We start from the raw sequence: 16,243 nt of genomic DNA on the forward strand, positions 1-16,243 counted from the left end.
TTATTTTAATGAATATAAAATAAAAATAAAAATAAAAAAGATTAAATCTGGACCACTCAAATTAATTTGGACAATCCAAATTTACTCATGGGTGTAGTGGAGCGGCGTAGGAGTGACTTTGTAGAGGAGCAAAGCTGACTCCCAAGAGAAAACCACGAGACCAGCCAAACATTCACGTAAATTTGAATCCATTAATGCTTTTTATGCGAGAAAAATGGTTCTTATGATGCCCACTAAATTGCCCCAAAAAACAAACAAAAATTAAAGGTTCATATGCATTTTTATCCTCAATTTTTTTTTAAGGAGCGTTGGATTTGTACTGATAAATAGAGTAATTTTTTGCTTGAAACATTTTTATTGGCATGTTAGTTATGATTTATTATGTTTATGATTTTACTTCTAACAAGGCAGCGTATAGGGAGTATTAAATTTGGCAGTGCAATATTTTAGATGAAAATCATTAATTGATCAAAAAAATTACATAGAATGATATAAAAAATTTAAGAAACTTAATTAATATTAAAAATACAATCGGTATATAAAATATTACAAATAAGCTATAAATTCTTGAAAAATTAGTTTGAGCTTTTTAATATTTAAAAATAATTTATAAATTTTGAATGAATATTTATAAATAATAATATTTTAAATTATTAAATATTAAAATGTTTATATATTGTAACAATATTTATTAAATCTTATTTTAACAAGATTTCATAATAGCCACTGCTCCTAAAAAAGAGTGCACGAGTAAATTAATACCAAATGAGTAAATGATATTGTCAGAGTCTTATTTATCACTACAGTGAGCGCCACGACAATAAAAAGCAGCAAAATTAACTGTTGATTAGCATAGTGCAAAGAGTTTTTTGATCGTCAAGAAGATAATTCAAGAAAAAATGCCTCAGTTATCAATATAAAATATCTATTGTTCCTAAAAAAAATTTAAAGATAAAGATATATTTTAACCCAAAGTTAAATTCATATATCCCTCTCAAAATCCTTCTGAATATGAGAATTTGATGCTGGAGACATGAAATATGCTTTTTATAGTATATGTTGCTAAAAATGATTTTTATATTACATATTGATGACATTGCAGTAAGAAAAACAAGAGGCAAATAAACAAAATATCAAGTATAGAATGAACCAAAAGATAATGTTTTGTAAATTGTAATTTCAATTTCCTTACTCGAGAAAACCAATATCCCAAAACGATGACCTTGTCTATCAACTTGAATATTGAAATTTGAAACTCGATGTGAGAGAAACAAACACTAAATTACAATCCTCCGTACTCATTACCTCCAAATAGTAGCATGGGTTGGTGCTAGTTCGGGAGAATAGCAAAATCAAGGAGGCATAGAAAAGAAAAAAGCCAAAACGACAACGTCTCAATGGGACCCACTATTGATCATCTCGCGGTACTGCCTCAACGACTCCTGCCTCTGTAACCTCATCTCCTGGTTAAACTTCCTGATGAAAGCCTCGACTCGCCGGTTCAACTCGTCCTGACTCAGGAATGGTTCCTTCCTCATCTTCCCGGATCCTGGCGATGGACTCGCCGACGACTTAATATTCTCCTTGCAGGCTCTGCTTCGCTCGCTGAACGTCTCCGACTTCTTCGTCAGTTTCGAATTCGGAGGGGTACATCCGTTTTGGTCCCTTAACGGCGTCGCGTTATGGTGGAGCTGGGAGTCCCACGTGTCGGACTTCTTCAGGTGCCTGGTTAACGGCTTCGCTACTCCCAACACCGCTTTTCCACCTGGACCACGATTGATGTTACCGTTATTTTTATTAGCCCAAAAAAAATTCATTCAAAAAAAAAGCCCAAAAAAAAAATTCTGACCGTTGTGTGTGCGTTTTTAATTTCAAACTTCAATGCTATATTTTGTTACTTTTAAGTATCGTTCGCCATTGTTTTGAATTTATTATTTTCTTCTGATAAAAATGTTAGAGAAAATATAGTTTTTTCTCTTCCCAACTTTTACTTAACTCAAGATAAAATTACCATTTTCTTCTATGCTATACGATTTTTATTTTTTTTTTTTCTACAGCAAATTTCAAAAGCAAGTTGCGGCATGCCACAGACACAGAGATATACCTTGGGGACTAGCCTTGGCAGCCTTCCGGTGGCCGAACCGAGCGGAAACGGGCGATTTCTCCTCGTCACTGAGAATCGACAAAGCCAACAAGTCCGTACACTGCAAGCTTGTCATTACAGAAATCGGTGCTTGGAAGGACTCCTCGTTCGTGATTTCTTCATCTCTCAGACTCATCTTCGTCTTCTCCGCATTCGAAATCCTCCCTTGCTGAACCTCCAGCGTCATATCCCGTACTTTCGAATCGTCACCGTAATCATCCGAAACGACGCAGTTGTAGGCAGCGTAGTTGGTCCGTATATCGCCGGTGATCATTTCCGGCTCAAGAACGTCTACGTCCTGCCGGTTGTAGATGGCATACTCCGAACTTATCTCCTCGGACATCTTGATCGGATCGGAGGGAAGAACGACCGGATGATCTTGCGAGTGAGCTTGATCATCGAGCTTGTGGTTCTGGAACTTGGAAGAGGCGGCGATGCTAATGATGATGAAGTTGACAAGAATGTAGAGGTAAGGAGGTCTTAACCATGTGAGGAAGAAGCTCCAAATATTAGGAACATCGGCGCCGATGAAATCCGAGACCAGAGGAACAGAGAACTTCAAAGCCACAGCCAAGGACAAAACACCAGTCGAGAGAAGTGCCACCTTAAGAGAGAGGACCGAGTTTGAGAAAGAAGCCATTGGTGACGGTTTTTCTTGGCGACTTTACCGTTGTGTCTCCGGTGGCTTCAGTACTGTTTGATGGCAGAATTTATTTATGGGAGCATTGAGGGAGAAAAGGAAATTTGGGATTGAAAGCGACAGAGCGGGTATAAATAAATGGCTGTGAGGGGGAAGGGGATAAACGGTGCGTTTAGTGTTAGATGTGGAGCGTTTGACGTGGACCCTTGAGGAGTTCATTTTCGAAAAGCGCGCAACGTGTGGGGGTTGGCATTTTTATTTGGGAAAATCACTCCAACGACCCTATTTCTGTTATCAAAAAATGTCATCAAATATATAAAATATTTTTAAATTTTAAATCTTATGTAATTACAATTTAATTAAAAAATAAAAACTTGATAAAAAATGATAATTTAACAAAAAAATGACAACTTAATATTTTTTTAATGTTAAATTATTATTTTTTACATTAAATATTAATTACATAAGATTTAAGATTTAGCAGTAATTTGTTCATCTATGAGATCTTAGGATAAAAAAAAAAATCTTTGTACCAGAGTTCTCGGTAATTTTTCCTTTTTATTTTCTGGTGCCTTGGTGGGGACTGAACTTTTGGTACGGTGTCGTTGGGGGGCGTTTGCAGAAAGGAAAATGAATACCGTGGTCCGTGAACGTCTCAATTAACTTTTTTTTAAACAATAGGAAAATGACAAGATGTCAAAATATGAATTTAACAATAAATTTTTTTTATTAAAAGATAATATATAAATATCCATTTAAATAATTTTAAATATAAAAATTTTAACTACAATAATTAGGAGTGATATATAAAATTTAAAAATTTAATTTGCAAGTGAAACTTATATTTATAAATGTATGAATTGATATTTATAACGTAATTGTTACCAAATCTTTTTAAAACTTGACTATTATTAAATGGATTATTTTTCTACCAAAAAAAAAATTGATTATTTAGGGCCTAAGTATCGTTCAGACAAATAAAAAAAGAAACACCACATTTAGAACTTTTTTTTAGAATCAAGTTATAAATTCCTAAAAATTATTTGTAAATTGCAAAAGGTGAGTTGTTATTTTTTTTCAAAAAAAAAAATCAGTTATAAATAAAAAGACAGATTCAATTTACTGAAAAGATAAGGGGTAGAGGTGGAAATCACGAAACGACAATCAAGACAGGACTGAAGTTTGGAAGCAGCAAGACCACTCCAAATCTGTCCTTCACAGTTTACGCGCACTTACTCATTGGATGCATTGAATCTCTTATTTAGAGGGGGTGTTTACAGTTTACAATCAACAACTTATTAGATCTGTGATCATGGAAACCAGAGAGCTCATTTAGGTGTGTTGATAACCTAACCAGAAATGCCCATGATGTGGATTTAGAAGTAGTTCTTATTAATGAAGAATGATATCCCGCCCGAGTGTGTTGATTTGCAAGGAAGATAAACGGGATTTAGTTTAGTGTTTTTTTTTTTTTTTTCAAGTGCTTTGTTGTAATTTCAAGCAGAACCTGGCCTATTAACAGTTCCATTTAATGTCAACTTAGGTGGCAGAGTGACATGAAATATTAAAGTTAAGAGTTCAAACTTATATTTGAAAACAAAAATATAATTTGTTTGAATGTTGAAACATGCAACCGCGTTAAATAAAAATATCAGAGATACCTGAAACTATTATTGATAAATACAATCCTAAACAGCAGGAGTCTGAATTAATCTAGACAAGTGATAATTATAGTCTCAAGTTTTCTAAAATATTGGGCAATAAAACCAAACAAGAAAATACTACCCTCATTTGGACCGAATTATACTCAAACATAATCCACATAACACCAGATATTAGATAATTAAATTAAAAATAATTTAGTAAATGAGTGAACAAAATAATCAATATACTAATTTCATTATTGTGAATACACATTCTACAAAAGAAGCGACCACTCAACACGAAAGAAAAAAACTGAACTATTCTCTATGAAGCGAACGCATTCCACAAATGGCTCCCAACCCAACAGAATCTTGAGGAAAAGAAAGAACTGCATTTTCATTTGATTTAAACTAATTCTATATTGATATATGGCACAAAGTTGACGGTGTCAAACAAAAGCCTAATCAATCAGTGTTTGGCAAACATCCCTTGCGTTAAAGAGGAGAAGTCATAGTCCTTAGGTGCCTGTGAGGAGGTTGATGACGCCATTGAAGCTGCTGGCGGAGCTTTACTCGCTCCCATCGTCGTCACACCATTAACTGGTCTAACCTGTCCCATTGTATAGAAACTGAAAAATCAAAAGAAAAGGAGAAGTTGGTCAACATAGGATCTGAATTGGGAACAATAAAAGGTTATGAATTGGCTGGAAAAATCAGAAACGAAGTCCTCAGTAAATTATAATGTACAGGGAGGTCGACAGAATATATGAAAACATGTGTTATATCCTTGCTAACCTATAATTCTACGAAATCCATGGGAAGCTTTTGCAGTAAGCGAACCAATTGGCTATCATTTGAAGGACGGAATGTTTTCCAGTTCAAAATCATATTCAAAGCAACGCAGGGACGGCAATATCGGCAGTTGATATGGTTTAAATTTTCTTCAGTAATGCTAATGCAACAGCCTCAAATATAAAGAGGATATCCATGATAAGAAGATGCTGTGTGAATTTTCTCTTTATGACAGGAAATAAAACCCCTAATTATTTTTTTACAGCAGTCATCAAGCAACAAGCATCTATAGAATATTTTTTAAAACTACACTTCCTTCTATTCAGTAATACTCAGATCAGAATAATTCTAAATTCCATAAAAAATATCATATAATATCCAATCCAAGCCAAATTCTTATGAGCGAGGCAAACTCCAACTCAAATGGCTAGAAGTAAACCAGCTAGTAACATACCTAGATATTGGATACTGCACAGAATTCAACGGCAGATGTGCTGGAGTCGTGCTCCTAGTCTAGTCCAGGAAAGAGAAATTTAGTTTCTGAACAGATAAGAATGGGCTAGCAATCAATTAACTCATGCTTCCTTATATCAGTACCTGCATAAGTTTCTGCAGCTCTCCCTGACCAGCCATCGGCAATGCTCCAGGAATTGGGTAACCAGCAGCTGGCCAACTTGGGACAGGAATATTGGATCCATTCAGTCCAAGTTGTTGTATACTATCAGGATACGTGGGGTTCCCTCCAGCAGAGTTGGCTGAAGCAGCCATTAGAAGGGACTGTCGCTGTGCAAGCATAGCAAGCTGCTGCTGGTGTGCAGAAAATGGAGAGACCATGTTGGACTGCAGATAACCGACTCACCATGTCAGGCAAAATCATACCCACAAAAAATTCAAAGATGCTGACAACAAAAATTTATCAATGTAACGTGCTGCTAGAGACAAAAAAGGACAACAAAGGTAAAATTACCTAACAATAACACTTCCATTTTACATTCTTTGATTAGGCTAAAAATACCATATAATAGAAGCACCGCAAGTAGCGCATACCTTTTCAAAGAGGTTCATGATATCATTTTTCAAATCTTTCAGTGGTTTTTCTGGAACTAAAGGAGTCACTGAAGGTGAATCCTTAAATAGATCCTCAATTCCAGAATTAGACTTGGGAGTGCTCTCTACTACTCTTGTGGAACCAGCCTTCTCAGTTGTCGATGCTTCTGCAGCGGCTGAAACAATTATTGTAAGCAATTACAACCTTCAATCAAACACAATATTTCACAATCACCAGAATAATCTTCTATCCAAATATACATGGATATGAAGACACCAGATTTTACTATTCTTCAAAATAGTATAAAAGGGAAAAAAAGCAAGACACTGATATGTATGACATACACTGAAAACCTTCCCAGTCACTATCGCCAGTAGTAGTACCAGCTTCCTCTGAGCCATTTTCACCTGGGCCATCCATGGATAACAAGTTGAAAAGGTCCGTCGCATAGTCAACTTTTGAAGGGGTATTCTGAGCCACATCCGTAGCCTGTTTAGTTGACTCAGTTTGCAGTTCTGGACCCACAGGTTCCACTTTCTCTACATGCTGAGGTTTCGCAGGAGATACCTGTTCATTGATTGGTTCTTATAAGCAACTACAGTTTTATACTTTTCAAATATGAATGGTATGGGAAGAAAGTGTCCTTAAAATAAAGGCTGGAATAATGTATCCTAGTTGCATATCGTTGAAGTTATTGCAGATATTTATGAGTGGAAAAAAAATTATCAAAAAAGGTGTTAAACGCTAATGTCTATCCGACCAATATTATCTTCCATCCATAACTATCATACTAAGTCTCAAGCAATAAAATTTTCCTACAAGGGATCCTCATATTACTTTTATTATCGTAGCCCTCAGACTCTCAGTTCCCAAAAAGGATAGACTTATCTTTTTCATATCAGATATAAGTAGTGGAGGAAATATTTATGACCTGCAGTATAAGCAGAATCATTTTGCAGACATTATAGAGTAAGCTCCCATAGATATACCGTGTACACAGCTTTAGTGGTGAGGCAGCATGTCAGGCATGCAAAAAGATACCACACAAGAAAATACAAGAAAATTTTAAAGATGTCTTTTAAGGAGTAGTGCTCACTCCAGCCATCCTATGTTCGTTCCTTGTTTTCCGTTGCAATAATTACTATGGGAACACCAACCACACTCAAAGCGTAATTTTATAAGGACAAAACCTAAATGAAGTTCCTTAGATGTGCGCCATTAGGTTCTCCGATAAAGATATAACATGTGAAGTCCCCCCCCCCCCAAATGACCAAACCGTATGGCGCCATGCTTCAAACAAAATATTCACTTGTCATGTTTCAATCAAATTATCCAATAATAAGCACTTAAATATTGAGCCTAAATCTCTCCGTTCTACATTATTTACTATGCCATGTCAGAATTTTATACATACTCAAGACAATTTATCACCAGACTGAGAAGAGACTTCAGAAATACAACCCCATAAGGAACACAACATAAGAAAAGGTGAACAGCCAAAATAGAAAAACAAACTAACATATAGAATAACAATGATATATACAAATGGATTATATACCTGTTCAGGTACTTTTGGAGGAGCAGGAACATTATTTCTTGTTGCAGGAATTGTATTTGTTGCCTGAATTTTCTTCTTTTCATGAAAAGTGTTCTCAGAAGCAGATGTAAAACCATGCCCACTTCTTTCGGCAGGCCTCTGCCAATTTGAAGAAGTCCTGTCTTCCTGCTCCCCAGAAGGTGATTTTAGTTTTCCATCCCTCGGAATCCATCTCTTCTCTTCATACCTTTTAAAACATGCAATAAGTAAAACACAAAGGGATAGTCATCTTCACAGGGTGCATGAAACAAATGAAACAGTAACAATATAACCCAAGGTGAACATACTTTGCACGAATAAAATTCTCGATTCCAACTCTATCATAATTTGGGGGTAGCTCTGCTTCCCAGTAAGAATTAGCTTTCTCATTTCCCATGGCTATATTACATAGCAAAGAAATAAAATATAATCAGCAAATAATATAACTAAAGCAAACTAATGAAATTACACTGTGAGCTAATTCATGACCAATCAGATTCCCATACATTGAATGAACGCAACCTGCTCTGGAAGCCAGGTGTCCAGAGTTGCAGACCGAACCTGCAGGAATAGCCACTACATAAATAACTGATATAATATTCATAATAGCAAGGCAATGTAGCGGATAGAAACTTTTAGGACTATTGTGTGAAATGAAATTAGAGCCAGATTTCACTCAGTCGCACCTCAAATTTAGTCAACATTGGTATTGATATTTCATTTTAAATGGCAATAGTATTAAACCCTTTGCAAGGTGAATAGTAGAAGCCAAGGTAGTATGCAACATTAATGTCATACATCGCATACTATACACTGCTCAATGGGGGGCTTATATAGGGTAGTTCTCCTGCATCAAGAACCAGCATTTGGAGGAGGGTTCCCCATCCACTTGGATGGCCCATGGCTACTGTTTGGCATCACAGCTAATGGTCTGTAGCTGTGTAAAGGGCAACCTGCAGAAAGTTCTAACTGGCTGAAGGCCAAATGAAGTGTTGCGAAGTATAGTCATCAAGATGTCTTTTTTTTTTTTTTTAGTGTGTGTGTGGGGGGGGGCATCTGCTACTGCATTCTGCTTAAAATGTGATTTTTTTGGGGGGAGCCCCAAAACACACCTGTCAACTTTCTAAGGATAACCACTTAAGAGGCCAAGGTAGTATAAAATGTTAAGTCCTATAACTGGTAGTATGAGCTGCTCAATGGAGTTCTTAAGCAAGGCGATTCTCCCATCCTAACAGCTAATTTTTATGGAAGGTTTCTGAATTAATTAGTGCTTATCAGAGAATCCAAAAAAAGAATATTACAGATTTTCAAGTTAAAAATTAACCTACACAAGCCCTTACAGAACACAGCTATAAGCATTAACGAGAGCTCATTCTTACCGGATATCTAGCAATAAACTGAGGAATGAATGCCCTAACAATAGCATTGGCATGGAAAGAATGGACATATAGATATTACATACATAAATATATACAAATATTATGGCTGCATACATATTTACAGATTGAAAATCAAAACTACTTACTAACATCAATGTTGCAGTACTCTATATAGAAACCTATAAGTTTTTGGATATTGAGTGTTCGAATAAGTATAAAACATTCTAATTGTCCATCAATAAGAGTTACATAGTCCAAGCACTCAAGTCTATTGCCAGCATTACAATTTTCTGTGACACATACAGAGTGTAGACAATGAGCTCCTAGCATGTTATCAGCATATTACGTTTAAAGATCCTATTTCAACATGAGTCTCCATAATAGTCTACTTATATGGTATCATATAAATTGAGACATCATTATAATCAACATAACATACCTTTGAAATATGAACCCCAAGACTTCGATGTATTCCTGAACACTGCATGCAGATAAAGATGCCTAGGTTCACACTTGCCCATCTTGGACCTCTGCAAAGCAAATTTTCATAGAAAATCGAGTGAAAATCTCTGAACCAATATAAATATACTGCAAATGCTCAATAAAGACAGTCCACTTTGATAAACCAATTAGTATCTCTTCCTCAGCTTTCCTACTATCAAAAGAGATTCATATCAGATCATCATTTCAAACCAGACACATACTTAGCTTTGCAATCGGCACATTCCCTATTTTCTGGCAGTTTAAGAAGTCCTTCCAATATCTGCATATATCAGTAAGAGAAGAGAAAGGAGAAATGTAATCAAAAGAGACAAGGATAAAAGAGAAAATAAAAAATTCTAAATGCAAAGCAAAAGAAAAGCTTTGAATTAAATGTCATCTGTAGAAAATAAAAATAAAGGATCTTGAATATCATTTGCACACACATGCCATGAAGATTTTAGACACTTTCTGCTTGAAAGCTCTCTTCCAATTAATGGACATAAAACCAAATACGCATGCATCTGATGAAAGAATTAAGTCTTTAACAATTTGGTCTCTCTAGAACCCCCAAAAAAAAAACAGAGTAAAAAAAATCATGGTCCAACTTAGGTTCCCCTAATGTTTTTTCCGTCCCTTCCATTAATTCATAGGACTGTAAACCCTTACCAAGGGTTCAAGTCTCATCTAAATTAGAAACTTAAAGAATTATTCATATAATTTTGGAAAAACCGTATAAAATGACAAAGAAAAGATGAATGAATCAATGAGGAAAAGAGAACAAAGATTGAAAATTTTAGAAAGAAATCATTTGAGACAGCAATTTTGAAGACATCTAGAGAAAAGAATATGATTAACCATGCTTTGAATAGCTGCTTAGTCCACTGAGCATGGAGTAATGCGCAACCCCCCGGGGGGGGGGGTTGGGAAATCCACAAAACAGAGAGATAGGATATCAATCACTATCTAGATAGAGGATTCACACCACTAAATAACACGTCCTGATCAAGTCTCAAGCATAACCCGAATAATTCATCCCCGATTGGCCAAAAATAAATAATAACTAATCCCCGAAATGTTAAGAATCAAGACACTAAGACAACTCATTCTGCTAATACATCACAAAAAAGGCAGATCAAACTCTCATAAAGCCATATGCAGCAGCTAGCCCAGTTTGCTTGCAGCAAGAGCCCAAAAATAAGATTAACAGCTAATTATGTACGACACACCGTCGCGGAAAACAAAAATCCAACTCTAAGCTTCCATTTTCTTCATATAAGCACAAGACTATGATCATTTTCAAATCCAAAAATTTACGATCGGTGATATGTGAAGATGGGTCTGGAAAATTAACATTGCAAAAGACAATTAAACGAACTAAAAGAACACAGAATGCTTGAAAAAGAAAAACCAAAAAAACCTTTTATGCTTTGCGTTGAGCTCTTTAGAAACGTTGGCCTTCCCGTTCATGGTGACCGTCTGAACAAAAAAACTAACAACAATGAAGAAGAAAGGAGAACTAAATCAACAGAAGCGAGGGAGAGAGGAAGATGAAGATCGAAGGTCAAGTTGGTCTTTTTGCAGCAATTCTCTTTCCTCTCTCTGACTCGTCTTCTCTGATTAAAATGCCCACCCAAAAGAAAGAACGAAAGAGCGTCCGCAATGAAGACACCCTTCTTGACTCCGATAAGTCGATTATATGCGCGTAGCCTTTTCTGTTAATTTTTCTTAAATGAGTTAATAGTGATTAATTGATAGATAGATGTGACCGTGCATAATACGTTCAAAATTGATTCATCCCGTAGATGATTTATCAATAACGTAAGTAATATATTTTAAGGCAAAAAAAAATTACATGTTATATTTTTTAAATTAATTTTCATTTTATCCGATAATATTTCATAGATGACAGATATGTTTTTTTTTTAGTCTAGCAAAAAATTTTAAAGAAAAATAATAGTTAGATACTAAAAATTAATTAATCATAATTAGATTTAGTAAAATTTTAAAAATAAATTAAAAATGTCAATTTAAATACTTATAAATTAAAATGTACTACTATAGATAAAATGTTTAGGTTATAAATGTAATTCTTAAATTATAACTAAAATTTTTATTTTTAATTATTTAAATTGATGTTTACAATTAACATTTAAAAAAAACTTCGTAAAAACCTAATTATCATTCAATATTTTGGGGGCAAGCTATTTTTTTCAAGCATTTTAATAGTTACATTAAATTTTGATTAATTCTTGTCAAATAGGTTAGAAAAACCAAAGTTACATTGGATTATTTTTTTGACACATTTGTATGCATTCATAAATCATTTTTTGTTTGCTTTATTAAAAAAAGTCAATATGAGATATAAATTTTAAAAATTACTTCAAGTAGTTACAGGTTAAATTATTCACAAGTTATGAATAATTATCTTATTTTAAAAACTTTAAATTACTCTCTCTGTTAAAAAAGGTAAGGTATTTTTAATCGAATCTCACTCTCAATAAAATAGTTACTTACTTTTTAACTAACACTATCTTTTCATATTTACCTCTATTAAACACCTTACAGTAAATATAAAATCATTATTAATAGGGGTACTTTCAAAAAAAGGCAATGATTACATCTTTAAAGACTAAGATATTTTAAAGACTAAAAATACCTTATATTTTTAAATATTCAACTCTTTAAAAAATACCTTATATTTTTAAATAAAGAAGTATATAAAAGTCAAATCTCAAGCACTTATTTTAATGGACAAAAGTCCCCGTCACTAACAAGGTAGCTTGATCACCCCCTTTTATTCCCTTTAATTTTTGAACATCATTAGCACATTAGCTCATGTAGTATCCAAACATTCAATTTTCAAATAAACACATTTTAAAATATGATAAACACGCATTTTAGAAGTGACAACCTACGTATGTATCTATATATATATATATATATATTTATATTTATTTATTTATTATAAAGAAAAATCTGTTACGAGTGACCAACTTCTAATACATGAATGTTTTTGAAATAAAAAGAGGGTATTTTTGTCTGAAGAAGCCTGAATTAAAATATTAAAAGATAAATTAAAATATCCAAACGGGAAGCCTGAATTGATCATCATTGGCGATACATTGTCATTACCGAATCATTCTCTGACATTTTTTGTTGAAGGAACAAAAAGCAGGTTCTTTGCTTTTTTGAGATACGTTAATTATATTAAAGATCTATTTCTTATCAGAGAGGATGAGAGTTAAATCTCAAAACTTTTGATTAATAACAATTAAATTCCCAAGCAAAATTAAAAAAGAGAGTTATAAATATGATTTAAACAAATGTAAATTTAGAAGCTTAAAATTGTAAATACAACATTTATATTTCAAATGTAACTTTTAGATTATATATAAGATTCTTTTATAACTATTTAAATTGATATTCATAATTTATTTTTTAAAAAATTTTGTCAGAGGTATAATTGTTATTAATTTAATATTTTATAACTTAACCATTGTTTTCCCTTGTTATTATACATTTTGTTTCATCTACGGATCATAACTCACATGATTCATATTTCTCTATCTAGTTTCAATTATTTACTAAAAAAAATTCAATTATTACAGGCCTAATTTACATAATTATTCGTGGATCACTTAAAATGAGAACATTTATTTAAATTTAATAAAATACATTAGAATTTTTTATTCTATAATGGGAAGGTTATAGTATTTTTCCATTTTCTTTATTTCCTTCAAAATTCTTGATTAACAATGATTATAATTACTAATAGAAACAATTAACTTTAGCATCTGCCTTCCTGTAAGGCGTGATGAATGCTTGCACTAAGATATATTATATTTGTTGGTGGGATCCATATAAGAGATTTGGCCTCATCAATTATCATGATTTCATTCGAGAAAACGACACGTTTGCAAGGTTTTATATGGATGAAAAATGTTTCATGTAACTTGTTAACATAATATTTATAAATTTATAAATATAAATAAAGTGTAAGCCTGTGGTTACTTTATATAAGTTTAAAGTGAGTCATTCTATTCATTTATTTTTATACAGACTCGCTCTATTTAAATTAAATCTTATAATGATGTAGTTTATATATATTACTGTATATAATTTTTTATTATTATAAATTCACGTTTGTTTTTTCAAAAAATCTATGATAATAAGTTCTTATTCAACGTTATTTTTTTTCATTTTCTTTCTAAATAATTTAAAAACTTGCATGAAAAACTATGGTAACAATATATTCTAGTTTATAAAATAAGGATCAGATACGCAAGGAAGTTCCATTTTCTGGCGCATTTCAAAAAATAGTATATGTTTAATCTAGAGAGAAAACTGCTCACGACTCGATGATAAAATTTAATTAAAAAACAGTATACAAAATTTTCCAATTATATACATGAACTGTAAAAATAATCATTAATTGTAATATAATATATTATATTGATTAAGACAATATTTATTTTGATGAAAAAATATAAATACACAATAATTGTTGATTCTTGCCTACATTTGGTTGACTTTTCAAGATAATGTGATTGAAAAGAGGAAAAGGACATGTTGGCCAAAAAAAAAAAGAGGAGAAAGATGTGAAGCGGTCTCTGTTCTCAAGTATACGACAATGATTTTTTTCTTTTTTATTGTTCATATATATATTTTTTATCAAAGGCTAATCATGTTTAAGGTATAGTGAGACATTAAATATGAACATTTTGAAGATTTAAACATTGTCTTGTTATTTATTTTCAAGAATACAACAATGGTTTTTTTTTTTTTTTACTTTCCTCCAATGTTTAATTTTGAATGTTGCAAGGCAAATTTAAATGATGTATATGATGTTACAATAAAAATAGGGTAGTGTTATTGCAAGCTCGCAGCCGAAGCAGAAAAGGGTCTCCATTGTGACAAATGAATTGATTAAGTTGCGTGTGCAAATGCAACTATTGAACACAACCCTTGCAAGATTTGACGAAGTGGAAGCAAAAGGAAGCAGGTGGCTGAGCTTACACTCATCAATGGCGTCAGCTGTGGATGAGCAGCACACTTGAGAAAGGAAAGATGCGAATCTATTTCCCCACTTAATGCCAAGTGGGATGATATCAAATGTCACTAGAAGAAAAGCCCACGTGACTATGATGTAATATCCCAATTCGGGATACTTATTTCCTTTGTTTTTAAAGCTCAAATTAATTGAATTTAACGGTTTACTGTCTTGACGGAGTATATCTGGCATCTTGAATTTATTCCACATCTAATCAAGAGAACTTTAAATCTTTAACAAGGCTCAAATTAATTTGAATCGAGTTGAGCCGGGATCATTTTAAATAAAAATTCTATTACTAATATTACTCATTTTTAGAATTATTTACAGTCAAATTGTGAATATAAAGGTTCTGGTCCAATTCAATTGATTAGCTTTAAAATAATTATAAAAAAAGAATATTTATGAAGTTTTAACCATTAAGTCAAGACCATCACCCATGATGAGTGAACATGAGAGAGAAAGTATTTCCTAAATCTAAAAAAAGTGACAATCATAGAGCTTGAGCATCAAGCCAGGATCATCTATAAATAGAGAAGCTCTTTCTCAATAATGATCATCAGCATCAACAAACCATTAGTTTCAGACTCTGTATATGTAACTTTATTTTTTTTTATCATGTAGCTTAGTTTTTATTAATGCATCTCTGCTTTCCTACATCTACATTAGTGTTATTCACTTCGCATTCTCACATTCGGGTGAATTGTGGTAAGGAGCTCGGGTTTTCTGTGTTTGATTAGAAGTCAGTTTTTCTATCCTTTTAAGACCCCGCGTCTCTAGCACGTCTCACGATACCACACCTTAATTGTTTATTTTTTACTAATAGAAATCAAACTTGAGCAATTTGATTAGACTTATTTAATTTTATGTTCAAATAAAAATTCAACTTCAAAAAGTACAATACATGATAACTAATGTAAATAAAACAAGCACACAAAACAAACACATGGAGAGACTTTGGCATGTTGGTTACAACTCTCGGAAAATGAAGAAAAAAATCTTTTGACGAATTTTCAAAAGCTAAAATTTGTTTCGGTAATTTTTTTTATCTCAAAAAGTGCACTTGTAATATTTTTGAAAGTTCATTTGCTGAAAACTAATTTGATCTACTTTCCAAAAGTTTGTTTTTAATTTTTGAACAACTTTTTGTTAAATTTTAATGGTAAAAGTTGATCTGATTTGCTTTCCAAATAAATGTTAGTTTATTAGACCGATTTAAAAATGTATTTAAATTTAAATATAAATTCTGTTATAATATTTAATTTTTACCAAGTTGGTTTTTAGCAAATAAATTTTGATAAATCAACTTTCAACAAACTAAACTAAAGATACTGAGGCTAACGACAGGTACTCAAATGCAACCCTGATGGAACTTGGGCATTAAGACGGTGTTTTATGTTTAAGAATTACTGAATATGAATATTATTATATCCATAAATAAATTTAAACTTAATAACGCACATCTTAAATATGAACCAAATATTTATAA

At 32.7% G+C, this 16,243-nt stretch overlaps 2 protein-coding genes across 2 annotated transcripts; both read right to left on the minus strand.

The window, feature by feature from the left end:
- Positions 1 to 1,145: 1,145 nt before the first annotated feature.
- LOC129314211 (uncharacterized) lies at positions 1,146 to 2,886 on the minus strand. The gene is made up of 2 exons (XM_054957571.1): positions 2,105 to 2,886; positions 1,146 to 1,765 (listed from the first exon to the last, which is right to left on the minus strand). The coding sequence occupies exons 1-2, from the start codon at positions 2,781 to 2,783 to the stop codon at positions 1,395 to 1,397; spliced, it is 1,050 nt and encodes a 349-aa protein (XP_054813546.1). The 5' UTR covers positions 2,784 to 2,886; the 3' UTR covers positions 1,146 to 1,394.
- A 1,768-nt stretch (positions 2,887 to 4,654) lies between these two features.
- LOC129314509 (ADP-ribosylation factor GTPase-activating protein AGD5-like) lies at positions 4,655 to 11,374 on the minus strand. The gene is made up of 11 exons (XM_054957959.1): positions 11,123 to 11,374; positions 9,926 to 9,986; positions 9,661 to 9,751; positions 8,349 to 8,403; positions 8,151 to 8,241; positions 7,825 to 8,050; positions 6,611 to 6,833; positions 6,266 to 6,441; positions 5,816 to 6,058; positions 5,673 to 5,731; positions 4,655 to 5,055 (listed from the first exon to the last, which is right to left on the minus strand). The coding sequence occupies exons 1-11, from the start codon at positions 11,169 to 11,171 to the stop codon at positions 4,896 to 4,898; spliced, it is 1,434 nt and encodes a 477-aa protein (XP_054813934.1). The 5' UTR covers positions 11,172 to 11,374; the 3' UTR covers positions 4,655 to 4,895.
- Positions 11,375 to 16,243: the final 4,869 nt, after the last annotated feature.

Source organism: Prosopis cineraria, unplaced genomic scaffold (assembly GCF_029017545.1).
Source record: "Prosopis cineraria cultivar Desert tree isolate PC_DT_omini unplaced genomic scaffold, ASM2901754v1 PC6, whole genome shotgun sequence".
NCBI lineage: Eukaryota > Viridiplantae > Streptophyta > Magnoliopsida > Fabales > Fabaceae > Prosopis > Prosopis cineraria.

Bases quoted from the DNA above. Each gene is read 5' to 3' on its own strand.
- LOC129314211 (XM_054957571.1), bottom strand. From the start codon at position 2,783: ATGGCTTCTTTCTCAAACTCGGTCCTCTCTCTTAAGGTGGCACTTCTC. The intron at 1,766-2,104 runs GTATATCTCTGT...ATCGTGGTCCAG, and splicing joins TGCCAAGGCTAGTCCCCAAG to GTGGAAAAGCGGTGTTGGGA.
- LOC129314509 (XM_054957959.1), bottom strand. From the start codon at position 11,171: ATGAACGGGAAGGCCAACGTTTCTAAAGAGCTCAACGCAAAGCATAAA. The intron at 8,242-8,348 runs GTATGGGAATCT...TATGTAATATAG, and splicing joins GCAGGTTGCGTTCATTCAAT to CCATGGGAAATGAGAAAGCT. The intron at 5,732-5,815 runs GTACTGATATAA...TTCCTGGACTAG, and splicing joins AGCTGCAGAAACTTATGCAG to ACTAGGAGCACGACTCCAGC.